Here is a 12,035-nt window from a genome sequence, read left to right on the forward strand (position 1 = left end):
AGTGTGCATTCATTAACACTTATTAACACTTATTAACACACTGTATCCGTAGCCATACACAGGCCAGACTTTGCTATGAAATATGAAGATTTAAACTACGTGCGTTAATGATTTTCACATTTCAGTCAGATATGCTAAACTTGTGAGAAATGGCTCATTCAAAAGTTTAAACTTCCTAACCAGATGACGGCTATACAAAGTATAGCTCAGAGAGCTCGTGGCTAATAAAAAGCTATTAACATGAGAGAGGCTGACATAATTGCAGTGTCCAACTGACAACTTTCCCCAGGAGATTTAGTTTAGCCAATTCACACCTTTTTATGTTAGTCGATTCTCCGTTTGACCTTAGCTACTCAAATGCGATATCAGGGAGTGAACAACCCACACTCGTGCTGATGCCACTTTAGTCCCACTTGTGATAAAAATGAATTTAAATGGACTTGAAAGCTTGAACATGTAATAGGGTTGATAAAATATTCAGTGATGAGATGCTGTGTGGCTCTATTATTACTTCTTTGTGAAGAAAATCGCGCAGTTTCATTTGAATTAGTGTGCTACTTTATTTCAATTCATTTGAGTTCGGGCATTGATATTAAAACTGTAGCTGCTCATACAATGTTTGGTTTACAGTAACATAGATCCTCACAATCACTAATTTAGATTCTATTTGAGAAATGTGTCTCTTTCTACATAGATTCAAATTTCTCTTGAGTTTTAGCTCAGTAAGACAGATTTTCTTTATACTGTTGTATAAGACATCAAGCATGGACACCATGAGCAATGGTGACATAGGTGAGTGCAGAAATGTGTCAGCAATGATGGATTTTAAGGCATTCCTATGTTCTAAGGCATCTCTGACTCACTTGTGCTAATGTTTCTCAAACTTTTTGTTGCATGCCAAACTTCAGATACTGAAAACGGTTCAAACTCTACAATTTTTCATCAGCTGGTAACATAAATGAAAAAAAAAAACATATCCAACTTAGATTCAGTATATATTTTTCTGATTGTCTCCTGCCTGTGGTGACTCTTGTCCCAAGGCATTGCATTAAGCTCTGCAGAGTAATTTATCCGCTACAAAATGGTGACACAGGAATGTAAAAAAGGTTGCAGCGTTGGGCAACAATCGTGGCAACAAGGGAAAGTCCACTCGTCCGGTTTGTTACTTCCAGTAAAAGGTCACAAGGATCACAATCTGTAACTGCAGATAGCGAGCAAAATACAGAAAACAAAACAAAGATAGGCAGTAAGCAGTTACTTCATGTCGCTCTTATCTATTTACTCTAGAGAAATACAAACAGCAGCAACAGAGCGAGTCAGTATTTGAACCAGAGGCCACAGGAAAGTACTGAAGAACATCTGAACATTTCGACAAAAGATGGAACGATGGCTGACTTTGCTTCTGCTGTTTCCAGTTCTGTTTTTTGCCAAGGGTATTATTTCTTGTTTTTTTGATATCATATGTCTTGACTGTATATACATTTTTCATTTCACTGTTTTCTGTTTTTAGGATCACATCATCGCAATAGCCTTGTTTTAAAGAAATGTACTTTTGTAGTGCAGTTTTTATGTTAATGATTGTCACAGAAGTAAAATATTTGGGTTTTTTAGTTATAAGGAAATCAATCAGTAATCAGTTACTGAAGTACGATCATAAATGAGTGTTTTTGAGCTTCATATGCAAAAAAACAATACTTTCAAGTGAATACTGCTTCTCTAAAGTAGCAATATTTGTTTAGCACAGACAGTTAATATTATTTGATAATCCGAAGACTTTTTTTTTTTTAGTAAAAATACGTTTCCATAATTATATGTGAATAATTCATTTCTATGGGAAAATGCTGGTGTTCACTTTGTAGTGCTGTAAGGCTTAGTGTTAGATATTTTGCAAATGTAATAATATATAAACCCTCAGTTAACTTGACAGAGTGCATACACTTCTTAATAAATCATTTTGTTTTCAAAGGATGTCGCAGACCTCAGCTGAATGCCAACATCAATGTGGCTGTGGACCAGATGTTCTTTGACCCTGGTGTGGAGTTAGCGCTGTCCTGCAAAGACGGATACACCCCCATCTCAGGCCCTCGCACAATTGTTTGCACTACCAGTGGAGCGTGGACAGCCACTAAATTTCTGTGCAAGCGTGGGTCTCCATTTTTTTTGTGAGAAATTAACATCTTGGAACTGATTGCCTTGTATTGTAACTTAATATCAACATAAATTCATCATCTTTCATGATGCATTTAAGATTTTCAAGTCAATTGTCTCCTTAATAACAACACTTTTGCAGAATAATTTAAAGGAAACTGTAATAAGTGCAAATATTACTAATATGTTTCAATTTGCTCTAGAAGGAGTGTTTTTTCTATTTTTTGTAGAGTAACCTAATTTTAACTGTAACATTTTCTAATACTACTAATTGACACGCTTCATGTTTGTTCTTATGTTGTAATATATATTATATAATTTAAAACGTTTAAATAATGAAAAGGTTAGACTATATACAGTGGGACCAGTATTTGATGGTTTCATGAAAGAACAGAATGCAAATCTTTTTCTGTTTACATTATTCTTCAACAAATAAATACCGAAACTTATCATGAACATATTGTTTCTTGCAGCAAAGCTGTGTCCTTATCCTGATTCCCCACCTAATGGAGACTTATACTACGAGGATACTGTCTACCAGAGTACGATCAACTATACTTGTCAGGAAGGGTAAAGGAAGAGCATCTTGTCAAATTTTATTGTGTGACATCGTACACCACACCATATCTTTGCACATACACCACAAACCAAGAGTAATAAGACTCCATAATATGCAGTAAAAGTAGATGTATAACCAGCTGCTGTTTTTGATGCGCCATTTAAAGACAAATTTGTTTCCTTAATCTATCGGGCACTTTGTTCTCGCTAACGCTTTGGTTTTTTGGCGTGCGAATAAAGAACTTCTAATGAGGTGCAAAATACTGTCTAGTGGAAAATGCATGTTTAGTAAATAGCAATCAAACATTCAGTCAGCCTTTGCATTCAAATAGATTTAACATTTTTGAGTTATTATGTGATTAAACATTTTAAGCATTAACTTAATGAATAATATTGCACTGCATAGGTATATACTGTCTGGATCCAGCACCTCTGTCTGCCAAGCCAATGGAACATGGAGCTCACCTGTACCAGAATGCATAGGTACAGAATCACAAAGAGAAAATATATTTATTTCTTTATTTATTAAAATTGTATTTGATGTATATAAATATATGTTACAGCTATCTGGAATATGCAGTTGTTCTTCCTTCGTACTGTTTATATGTTTTTATATCTATGACATTCAGAAATAAAATTGATGAGAAACAAGAATTTACTGAGTGGGCCGAGCTGTAGAAGGCCATGCAAATTATTACATACTCTAAAACAGGCACAAGTTATAAGTAATTAGGTAAGACACTTTACAATTTCATGTAACGATACATATCTAAATTCACTCATTGTGTCTCTCCTGTCGCAGCTATGACCTGTGGTCTTCCTCCGATCCCAGAGTTTGGGATGATTGTTTACAACACCAGGGTTAGAGGGAACACCACTGATTACGGCATCACGGGGACTTACAAATGCCTGCCTCCATACGCACTTTTCGGTGATGCAACGGCAGAGTGCACGACCAGTGGCACCTGGACCAAGACACCCGAATGTCGACGTACGTGAGGATGTAAAAGCTACAGCGGCACTGCAGATGTATTTTACTGAACACAACCATCCCTTCAAACTAAAAGAAAGCCCAAAAATATATGTGTTAGCTTTGACGTGTCACAATTTCAAACTGTTAAAAAGCTGAGGATTAGAGTTTAGTATTTATGTCAGTAACAGTAGATTGATTAAACTTGGGATAAAGCTGAAACATCTCCCATTTAGTTCTGAAAACTTTAAAAATCATACTTTAAAAAGTATGAGCGTCTCTATCATACTCCATAATTAGATCATAACAAGCATAGTAGAAGTATAGTTGTTGATTGAATAAGTATCTTTTCAATTCAGGACAGGATGAATGATCAAATATGCAGTTAATGGACAACTCGTGGTTCTGTTTGTTCACTGAGAATAATGTGAAATCTGAGGAAAAATACTATAAATCTAAATACATTTGGACAGATTTTGGAATTTTCTCCCTTCTTAGCTGTAAAGTAAAATATTCCTCTCCAGTAAAAAGGTCATAATGATGCAGAGCTATGAAAGACAGCATGAAGCCTAGCTACATTAATATTGTCGTCTAAGCAGTCTACTGAAATTGCTCCTTTACAGGGGTGACTTGCTCTCTACCAGAGAACATTGATAGAGGCTACATGTCAACCAATGACCAGAGAGACTTTGACTACCTGGAGACCATCAAATATGGCTGCACTGGAGATTATATAGTGGAGGGAAGTCTGCAGATTGTTTGCCAGCAGGATGGAACTTGGTCTGAGAAGCCATCCTGCAAGGGTAGGACTGTAGCCAATATCACATCTTTTAAACCACACTTTATTTTCAAAGAGCTGCGCTTTTTAGGAGATTATATTAGTTGAACGGAGACCTTCATCTCTTGTATTTTTTAATTCTCCTTCTTGTAACTTACAGCTCCTTGTAAGATTGGAATAGATAAAGGGAGGATACTTTACAAAGGGAATAAAATGTGGATTGAAGACTTTAAACCCAACAAAGTCTTCCACAAAGATATTGTCTCTGTCTGGTGCATGAACAACGCCAGGAAATGTGGATATTCTGTGTCAACGCAGTGCATCGATGGAAGGCTCATGATCCCTGAATGCTATGAAGGTAAGGTCTATTTCATAAAGAAAGATAAAAGAAAGCATAACAATACACTAGCAAAAAATGAATAATCATAATAATCCATCCATTTTCTTCCACTTATCTGGGACTGGGATGTGGGGGGAGGAGGAAAAGCCCAGGCCCCCTCTCCCCACCCACCTCCTCCATTTTATCTGGGGGAGCATTAAGACATTCCCAGGCCAGCCGAGAGATATAATCTCTCAAGCGTGTCCTGATTCTGACCCGCGGCCTCCTCCAAGTGGGACATGCCCAGAACATCTCACCCGGGAGTTGTTCAGCACGCATCCTAGTCAGATAGCCAAACCACCTCAACTGGCTCCTTTCAATGCAGAGGAATAGTGGCTCTACTCTGAGCTCCTCTCGAATGGCCAAACTCATCTCTCAGTTCATTTCCACTGCTTGTATCTGCAATCTCGTTCTTTCAGTCACTATCAATGTAGTCGCTATACCCCAATCTGTCCCTCTCCCCTCACTTGTGAACAAGTCCCGGAGACTTAAACTCCTCCACTTGGGGCAGCAACTCGTCCCTGAGCTGAAGTGAGCACTCCACCTTTTTCCTGCTGGAGACCATTGCCTCAGACTTGAAGCTGCTAGTTCTCATACCAGCTTGGCTGCAAACTGCTCCGGTGCAAACTGGAGGCCACCACCTAATGAAGCCAACAGAACCACATCATCTGCAAAAAGCAGAGATGAGATTTTGAGGCCACCAAAGTGGAAGCTTTGTTAGTCTCACCACCACATACTCCCACTGGGTACTACAGGGGATGCCATTGAATGCTTCCTCCAAATGCACAAAACACATATAGAACTGGTCACGTATTCAAAGTCTATGCCAGCACCCCGACATAGACTTCCTGGGGAGGCTGAAAAGTGTTATCCCTCTGAGTTGTCGCAGCCCCTAAGGTCCCCCTTAATATATAGGTTTGTTTTTTTTAAAGGGACATGCCAGTAAAAGTGACATATTTACAGTCTTCAACAAGTAACCAGTAGACTGTGACACAGGGATTTGTACTAACTTTCCATGTGGAGATGCTAAAAGTACTCATTTCCCATTAGAACTATTATCACTCAATCGTGCAGAAAATAGCAAAGCACAGCTGCACACATGGGTTCTTCTGCTGTCTGCTTTCTTGAGATAACAGAAAATATTTCCTTTAACTGTCCTCCTTTTTTTCTGTATCTTAATAAATGTAACGATGACAGTTCTCCTCAGCACTCTTCAGTTATTAAGAGCTTAAAGTTACTGTGAATATTCTAACTTGTTCCATGTTTCATTGTGTCTTTTTCCAGAGCCCAGTGGTATAAAATATAATCTCAATTCAGGTTCACTTCCATCAGAAATTCAACAATGCTGAAGAAAATGCAGATGCCAACTGAGGTGATGCAATATGGAGCACATGTTAACGCATTCTGGTCGCTGAAATTAAAGAATGTGGTTTCACTGAAGCTACATTTCCGTTGTAAAAAATGCAGTTCAATTTGTAGTAGTTTTATAATTCATTTATGAAAGGAATTTAAATTTACTGTGTTCAGGATTGAAACACGATGTGTGGATATTACTTTCCATTAAAGGCCAGGAGACAAGTGTTCACATTTAGCTGTTGCTCAAAGTGTGTATATGTCTGTGTGCACATTTGCAAGCTGGTTTTTCAGAGTACCTTTGCTTCTATCAATTCACATCTAGTGTCCTGTTAAATTTAGAGATTATTTTAGTGTTTCATTGAAACTGGTAAAGTTCTTAACAAAATGAAGATTGCTGCAGTTGTACTGCTGTTTCTCTACTTACACAATTCTCTAAAATCCCAGAAAAATGGTTCAAAAACCAATTTAGACAAATTCTATGATTAAATTCAAATTTATTTGAATATGTAAAAAAACAAAAAAACAAAAAAAAAAACACCCACACAAAACAATCAGACAACTTATAAACAAGCACTTGGTGACAGTGGTAAGGGAAAACTGTGTATTAACAGAAAGAAACCTCAGACAGAACCAGGTTCAGAGAGAGGCAGCCATGTGTCGTGACCCTCACTCCCACATGTTTACAAATTAACATCACATAAAGACATGGGGTCACAGGGAGTGAAAACTATTCAATTCAACTCAATTTACTACAGTTGTATTTATATAGCAACAAATCACAACAACTGGTGCCTTAATGCGCTTTATATTGTAAGGTAAAACCCTACAGTAATACAAAAAAGAGGAAACCCCAACAATCATATGACCCCTTCTGAGCAAGCTCTTTGCCGACAATGGGAAGGAAAAACTCCCTTGTTGGTCAGTGGTCATGACAATTTACATATCAATGATCAAGGAACTGACCGCACACAGGCCACTGTTTGCCAGTGGTGCTAGTTTCACTCATTTTGTAAATTTACTTTAAGGGTGGGATCCAAGTCCAAGTCACTTGGATGTGTCACGGGTATAAGTTAGAAGGGAACCCCGGGAAGAGCAGCAGGGGATGATCACGGGACCAGAAAGACAAGTAAAATCTTGTTAAAGTAATTAATAAAATACATACTTTATTTACAGCATAAAAATGTATCCTGATCAGGGGAAAGAATAATTAAAAGAACATAAAACTAAACACAATAAAGGTCCATTCCGCAACAGTCCCAATCAGTCTCCGCCACACTTAAGGCTGATAACAGTCCACCGAACTCCACCAGTGGGGCCAGGCCGACAGCGCCCTCCAGTAGTGTCCTCCACCACTCCGCTCCGCTAAACACAGTGAAGCAGCGGCAGTCACCCATCCTGTACCAGGGATGTCTTTATACATTTCTACAACGGGATTTACCCCGCGAGGGCAGAGCTCTAAACTCCGCCCGCCGCTGCTCTGTGGCTAAAGTGTTTTAGCTGGTGTCTTGCTGCCACCTGGGCGAAGTCTGCCATCCATGGACCGAAGGCCCTCCTGTGGCTGCGCCTGCCGTCACGCTACTCCATTGCTCTCTCCTTCTCATCTGCATCCAGCCACACGTGTCTTCTCTGACCTGCCAGACCATCTTATTGGCCGCAGCCATCAAGAGAGGCCTGATTGATTTCTGTCCCCTGTGTCTACTTAGGGAAAGCAGGGGGCGGAGTCTCTCCGGAAGAAGATCCAATAAACACAATAAAAGCATACAACACTAAAATATACTCGACATTAAAACACAACAAAGCATGCAACTCTAGATAAGAAATCCTTCTTGCCCAGATGATGAGTGATGAAACATTTCTCAAACTGAAAATGCTACATCCAGATGAACAGAATCAACTTTGGGAGATTTCCTTACGTGGATGATTGAGCATGCGTCAAGACAATCAACACGGTCCTGTTACTATATCAGCTTTATACTTTATACCAATCATCATAACAAGCTTTCCTTAAAAAGACATGTTCTTGTGTGTCAATGCAGCCAAATAGTGTAGCCTTTTGGGTGTTAAAGGCAGGAAAAAAGATGGAAGAGAGCCAGAGATTAATTCTAACTAATGCTTAAAAGAGGATAAAAGAGAGTAATAATGTATACATTATGTGAGCTATGGCCCTATGATTTATGACAAGGGAAGTTATAAAGGAAGTAATAAAGATTTATGACAGTTATAATGTTAATGACATGTCATACAATTATTATATATCATACCTGGGTATAATTGACAACAACATGATGAAAATATGATGATGAACATATGGAACAGCATTATGAATATTATGTTTGAGAATATGATTCATTCATTCATAATGATGTCTTCACTTTTTAGACAGCTGTTGGCTGTGTGTTTGTGTGTGAGAAAATATGTTAAATGATAGTAAACAGGTTGTTGTCATTAAACGGCTGCTTTTGTGACAACAGAGGGTGATGGTGATGGGTGCAGCTGGAGGCTGCAAACCCGTTGAAAGTCTGTAACTCATTTTATGTGTTTATTTAATCCGAAAAAGGAAAATCACAATCCAAGTGAGACTTACACATTCTACAGCTCCATGTGAGTCGACTGTCCAGGAGCAGACTCTGAATAGACAGGTGAATCTTCACACAGCAGCCAGTCTGGGCCAAATGACAAGACCTTCGACTGACATTTTGAGCACCGAGGTGAACCACAAATAAAGCAATTTAAAAAAGAGGTGGCCCAACCCAGGTCTCATCAGCCAGAATTTCACCTAATGACAATAACCATTATTCAGGGTTCGAGCCACAACCTGAAGCTCCTCCCTGAAGCACAAATAAAGCAGTTTCAAAGTGGTACCAGCCAGAAACCGGGGGGTGGCTTTACCCGACAAATTAGAAACACAGATGTTTTTACGGCCTTCTGATAAAGGGTTTGGTGTTTAGTATCCCTCAGACAGTGGGGGAGTTCAGGACGTCACACTGGCGCTCTAGATGTCAAGCTTCTGCGTTGACCAAGGAAGATTCGGAGCTCATCAAAATAGACGCCGGTGTCCTGCTGTGCTTATGATACAGTAAAGTGGAAATTTTCCTACTTTGCCAAAGATTTTTATTTTTCATGCCTCTGTGATTTTTATTTTAGATCACAGGGACAGCCTTTTGTCATGGTCCTGCATCTCTGACCCAGCGTTTTGAGCTGGTTGTAGACTCATTATTCTTTCTGGTTATTTAAGAGATCACTTAAAGCCAAACTATAAAGTCAGTACTTTATAATTTAGCGTCCTGTAGTGCATTTCAGTTTATTTCTAGTTTGTTGGTCGCATTATGTTTAGTTTTGCTTCCCCGGTCTCATCAGTCAGGGCATTTATGTGAAAAGTAAAAGACCATCTTTGAATTGAGGAGGGGGCCTAGTGGTACATCTTTCACCATCTTACAATGCTGAGATTGCAGCCATTCCCCAACTCTCTGTGAATGGTACTCATGGCCTTTGATCAATGGTCATTAATCAAGCATAACAACACTTACATGCTGTTATTCAAAAGCCCATGTGATAAATAACATATTAATATAATAGCTCCTCAAATATTTCCTGGACACTAACATTTTTTATTTGAGAGTTTTAAATCAATATCAATAATTCTATCAATAATTAACCTCACGGTTATTTGTTGATAGACCTCACACCCAGCTGTCCAGAGCACCTGAGGCTGAGATCAGGGATACTGCCTAAGAAAGAGCTTTGTGTTTTCTTATCAAGGAAAAAATGATTTTAAAAATATGTCTGTAAGATTGAGAAGACACTTTGCTTTGCAGAAAACACTGACCTCTAGCTCACAGAGAAATCGCACAGCTATATTAGAAGAATGCTCACCAGATTTTATGCAAGCGAGCTCTGCATCAACCTTTTAAAAGGTAATATCCTTATTACAGATTGCCAGTATAAAAAAAATAAGACGATACAAGGAAAACAGACTGATGGCTAATAAGTGAGATGGAGTCATGCTACTACTTCTTACTACGGTGTTACCTATCATGGTGGCAATATGTGCAATTAGTAAATAACAATCTGTTTCCATACATGTATTATCATAATAACAATAAAAATGCACAAAATGTATTTGATCTCTCCTGAACAAATCAAACGGCTACATGAAATGAATCTAAATTCAGGACAGACAAGAAGAAAGTTGAAAATGATCTGGATTATCAGACTCAAAAGGCTACAGTGGCTGGAATGATGACGGTGAATGAATAAAGACAAGCCTGTCACAGTGTGAAAAAGGACCACAAGTGTACACGCTGTCCGTTCTTATTTTCTTTTTTATTGTAGAGACACACTACTGACAGTCTCTTTCTCCACTTTGGTTGAGCACCCACTCATGACACTCTGACACTCTTCTCCCACACTCTGCTCCGGCTGCAAAGCCAGATACCACCAGGTGATATGGGCATCCTTCATGCGGTGGAACCACTGTAGTGGGGCGTGGTCCGAGCAGAGGGTGAATGAACGTCCCAGGAGGTAATAACGGAGGGAGTTGACCAACCACCAGATCGGCAGGCACTCCTTATCCATGGTGCTTTATTTTTGCTCACTTCCTGTCAACTTCCAGCTGATGTAGAGTATTTGGCACCTCCGATCCCAACTCATCTGTTTCCCAGAGAAGCGGTTTCAGCCTCTCTCCATACTTTAAGGAGGTTGAGGTGATATATCTGTGTGACCGTACAACTTCTTAGTCTACACCCCCCACTTGCCGTGTGATCGCTAAGGGCCCTTGCCACTTGGCCAGTACACTTGTCCAGTAACTTTGAGCTAGAAGAAGTGAGTAATACAGGCATTTTATGTCCCAGTGAAAATTGCATGAGTCTAGCCCCTCTGTTGTACATGCACTACTGATGTTCCTGGGCCTGGAGCAAATTTCCCTGTGATAGTCTTCCCAATGTGTGTAGCTCTGAGGTCCAGAAGATACAGACTTTAAAGGTCCAACATCGTCTGCGGCTTCTTGTTACTCAAAGGGTGAAAATCCCATGGAGGTGTGGGGCACCTCCCACACTGCAAACAACAGAGGGTCTAACCAGCGAACCCAATTGCACTCATCGTCATGAATTAACTTACAAATCATGGACTTTAAAGTCTTACTGAGTCTGTCCACCAGCCAATCAGTCTGAGGGTGGTAGACACTGGTCCAAACAGATTTAATTCCCAGTCATTTGTATAGTTCTATTAGTGTATGAAACATGAACAATGTGCCCTGGCCAGTCAGTATCTCTTTCGGGACGCTGACTCGGGAGATGACCTGAAACAGTGCCTGCCCCACACTCTTTGCAGAAATTGTGTGCAGCACCACTGCTCGGGATGGTCTGCCATTCGCCATGGTCTGGGTACAGCCCAAGTCCACCAAGGCCTGGCGTATACCGCTTTGGAACCTTACTGGTACACCGTACATCCCTCTCAGACCGAGGGAGGTTGTTGGAGGGCCAGCAACACGAAACATCTGCTCCATCTTGAACAGCAGGCTGCTGGTAGACATGCCCGGGTTGCCCACACCTCCAACACGGCTGCCTCGGCGCTTGTTCAGCTCACGGTGAGTGAGGTATGGTGTCTGTAGCTGCTGTGACCTGTACAAATAGAGCACAGACAAGCGGGTTAGTGGCCAACTTTGGCCACTACCCTGGAGCATCTTCCTCAGAGCTTGGACTAGTGGTTGTAGATGTCCCGCTGCTTTCCTTGGCCAGTGTTATGCCAGCATCCAGGCTGGCTGGCCAGTGAGAGTGGACTCATTCTGCGGTCTCTGTGGGGAGCCCCGCAAAGAAATGCTCCTCCACCACCAGGCATAGGCAAAAGGT

At 40.2% G+C, this 12,035-nt stretch overlaps 1 protein-coding gene across 1 annotated transcript; it reads left to right on the top strand.

The window, feature by feature from the left end:
* Positions 1-1,282: 1,282 nt before the first annotated feature.
* Positions 1,283-6,411, top strand: LOC308395753 (beta-2-glycoprotein 1-like). Its single transcript, XM_080880743.1, has 8 exons — positions 1,283-1,433; positions 1,967-2,143; positions 2,622-2,718; positions 3,113-3,189; positions 3,509-3,697; positions 4,300-4,479; positions 4,615-4,812; positions 6,118-6,411. Exons 1-8 carry the CDS (start codon positions 1,379-1,381, stop codon positions 6,180-6,182), a joined length of 1,038 nt encoding a protein of 345 aa, XP_080736869.1. The 5' UTR covers positions 1,283-1,378; the 3' UTR covers positions 6,183-6,411.
* Positions 6,412-12,035: the final 5,624 nt, after the last annotated feature.

This window comes from Rhamphochromis sp. 'chilingali', assembly GCF_963969265.1.
Source record: "Rhamphochromis sp. 'chilingali' genome assembly, chromosome: 4".
NCBI classification, from domain to species: domain Eukaryota; kingdom Metazoa; phylum Chordata; class Actinopteri; order Cichliformes; family Cichlidae; genus Rhamphochromis; species Rhamphochromis sp. 'chilingali'.

What these genes read in the sequence shown, in the direction of transcription:
- LOC308395753 (XM_080880743.1), top strand. Translation starts at nt 1,379, where the DNA reads ATGGAACGATGGCTGACTTTGCTTCTGCTGTTTCCAGTTCTGTTTTTT. An exon ending in AGTTCTGTTTTTTGCCAAGG is followed by an intron (nt 1,434 to 1,966) that starts GTATTATTTCTT and finishes TTGTTTTCAAAG; the next exon opens with GATGTCGCAGACCTCAGCTG. An exon ending in CAAGACACCCGAATGTCGAC is followed by an intron (nt 3,698 to 4,299) that starts GTACGTGAGGAT and finishes GCTCCTTTACAG; the next exon opens with GGGTGACTTGCTCTCTACCA.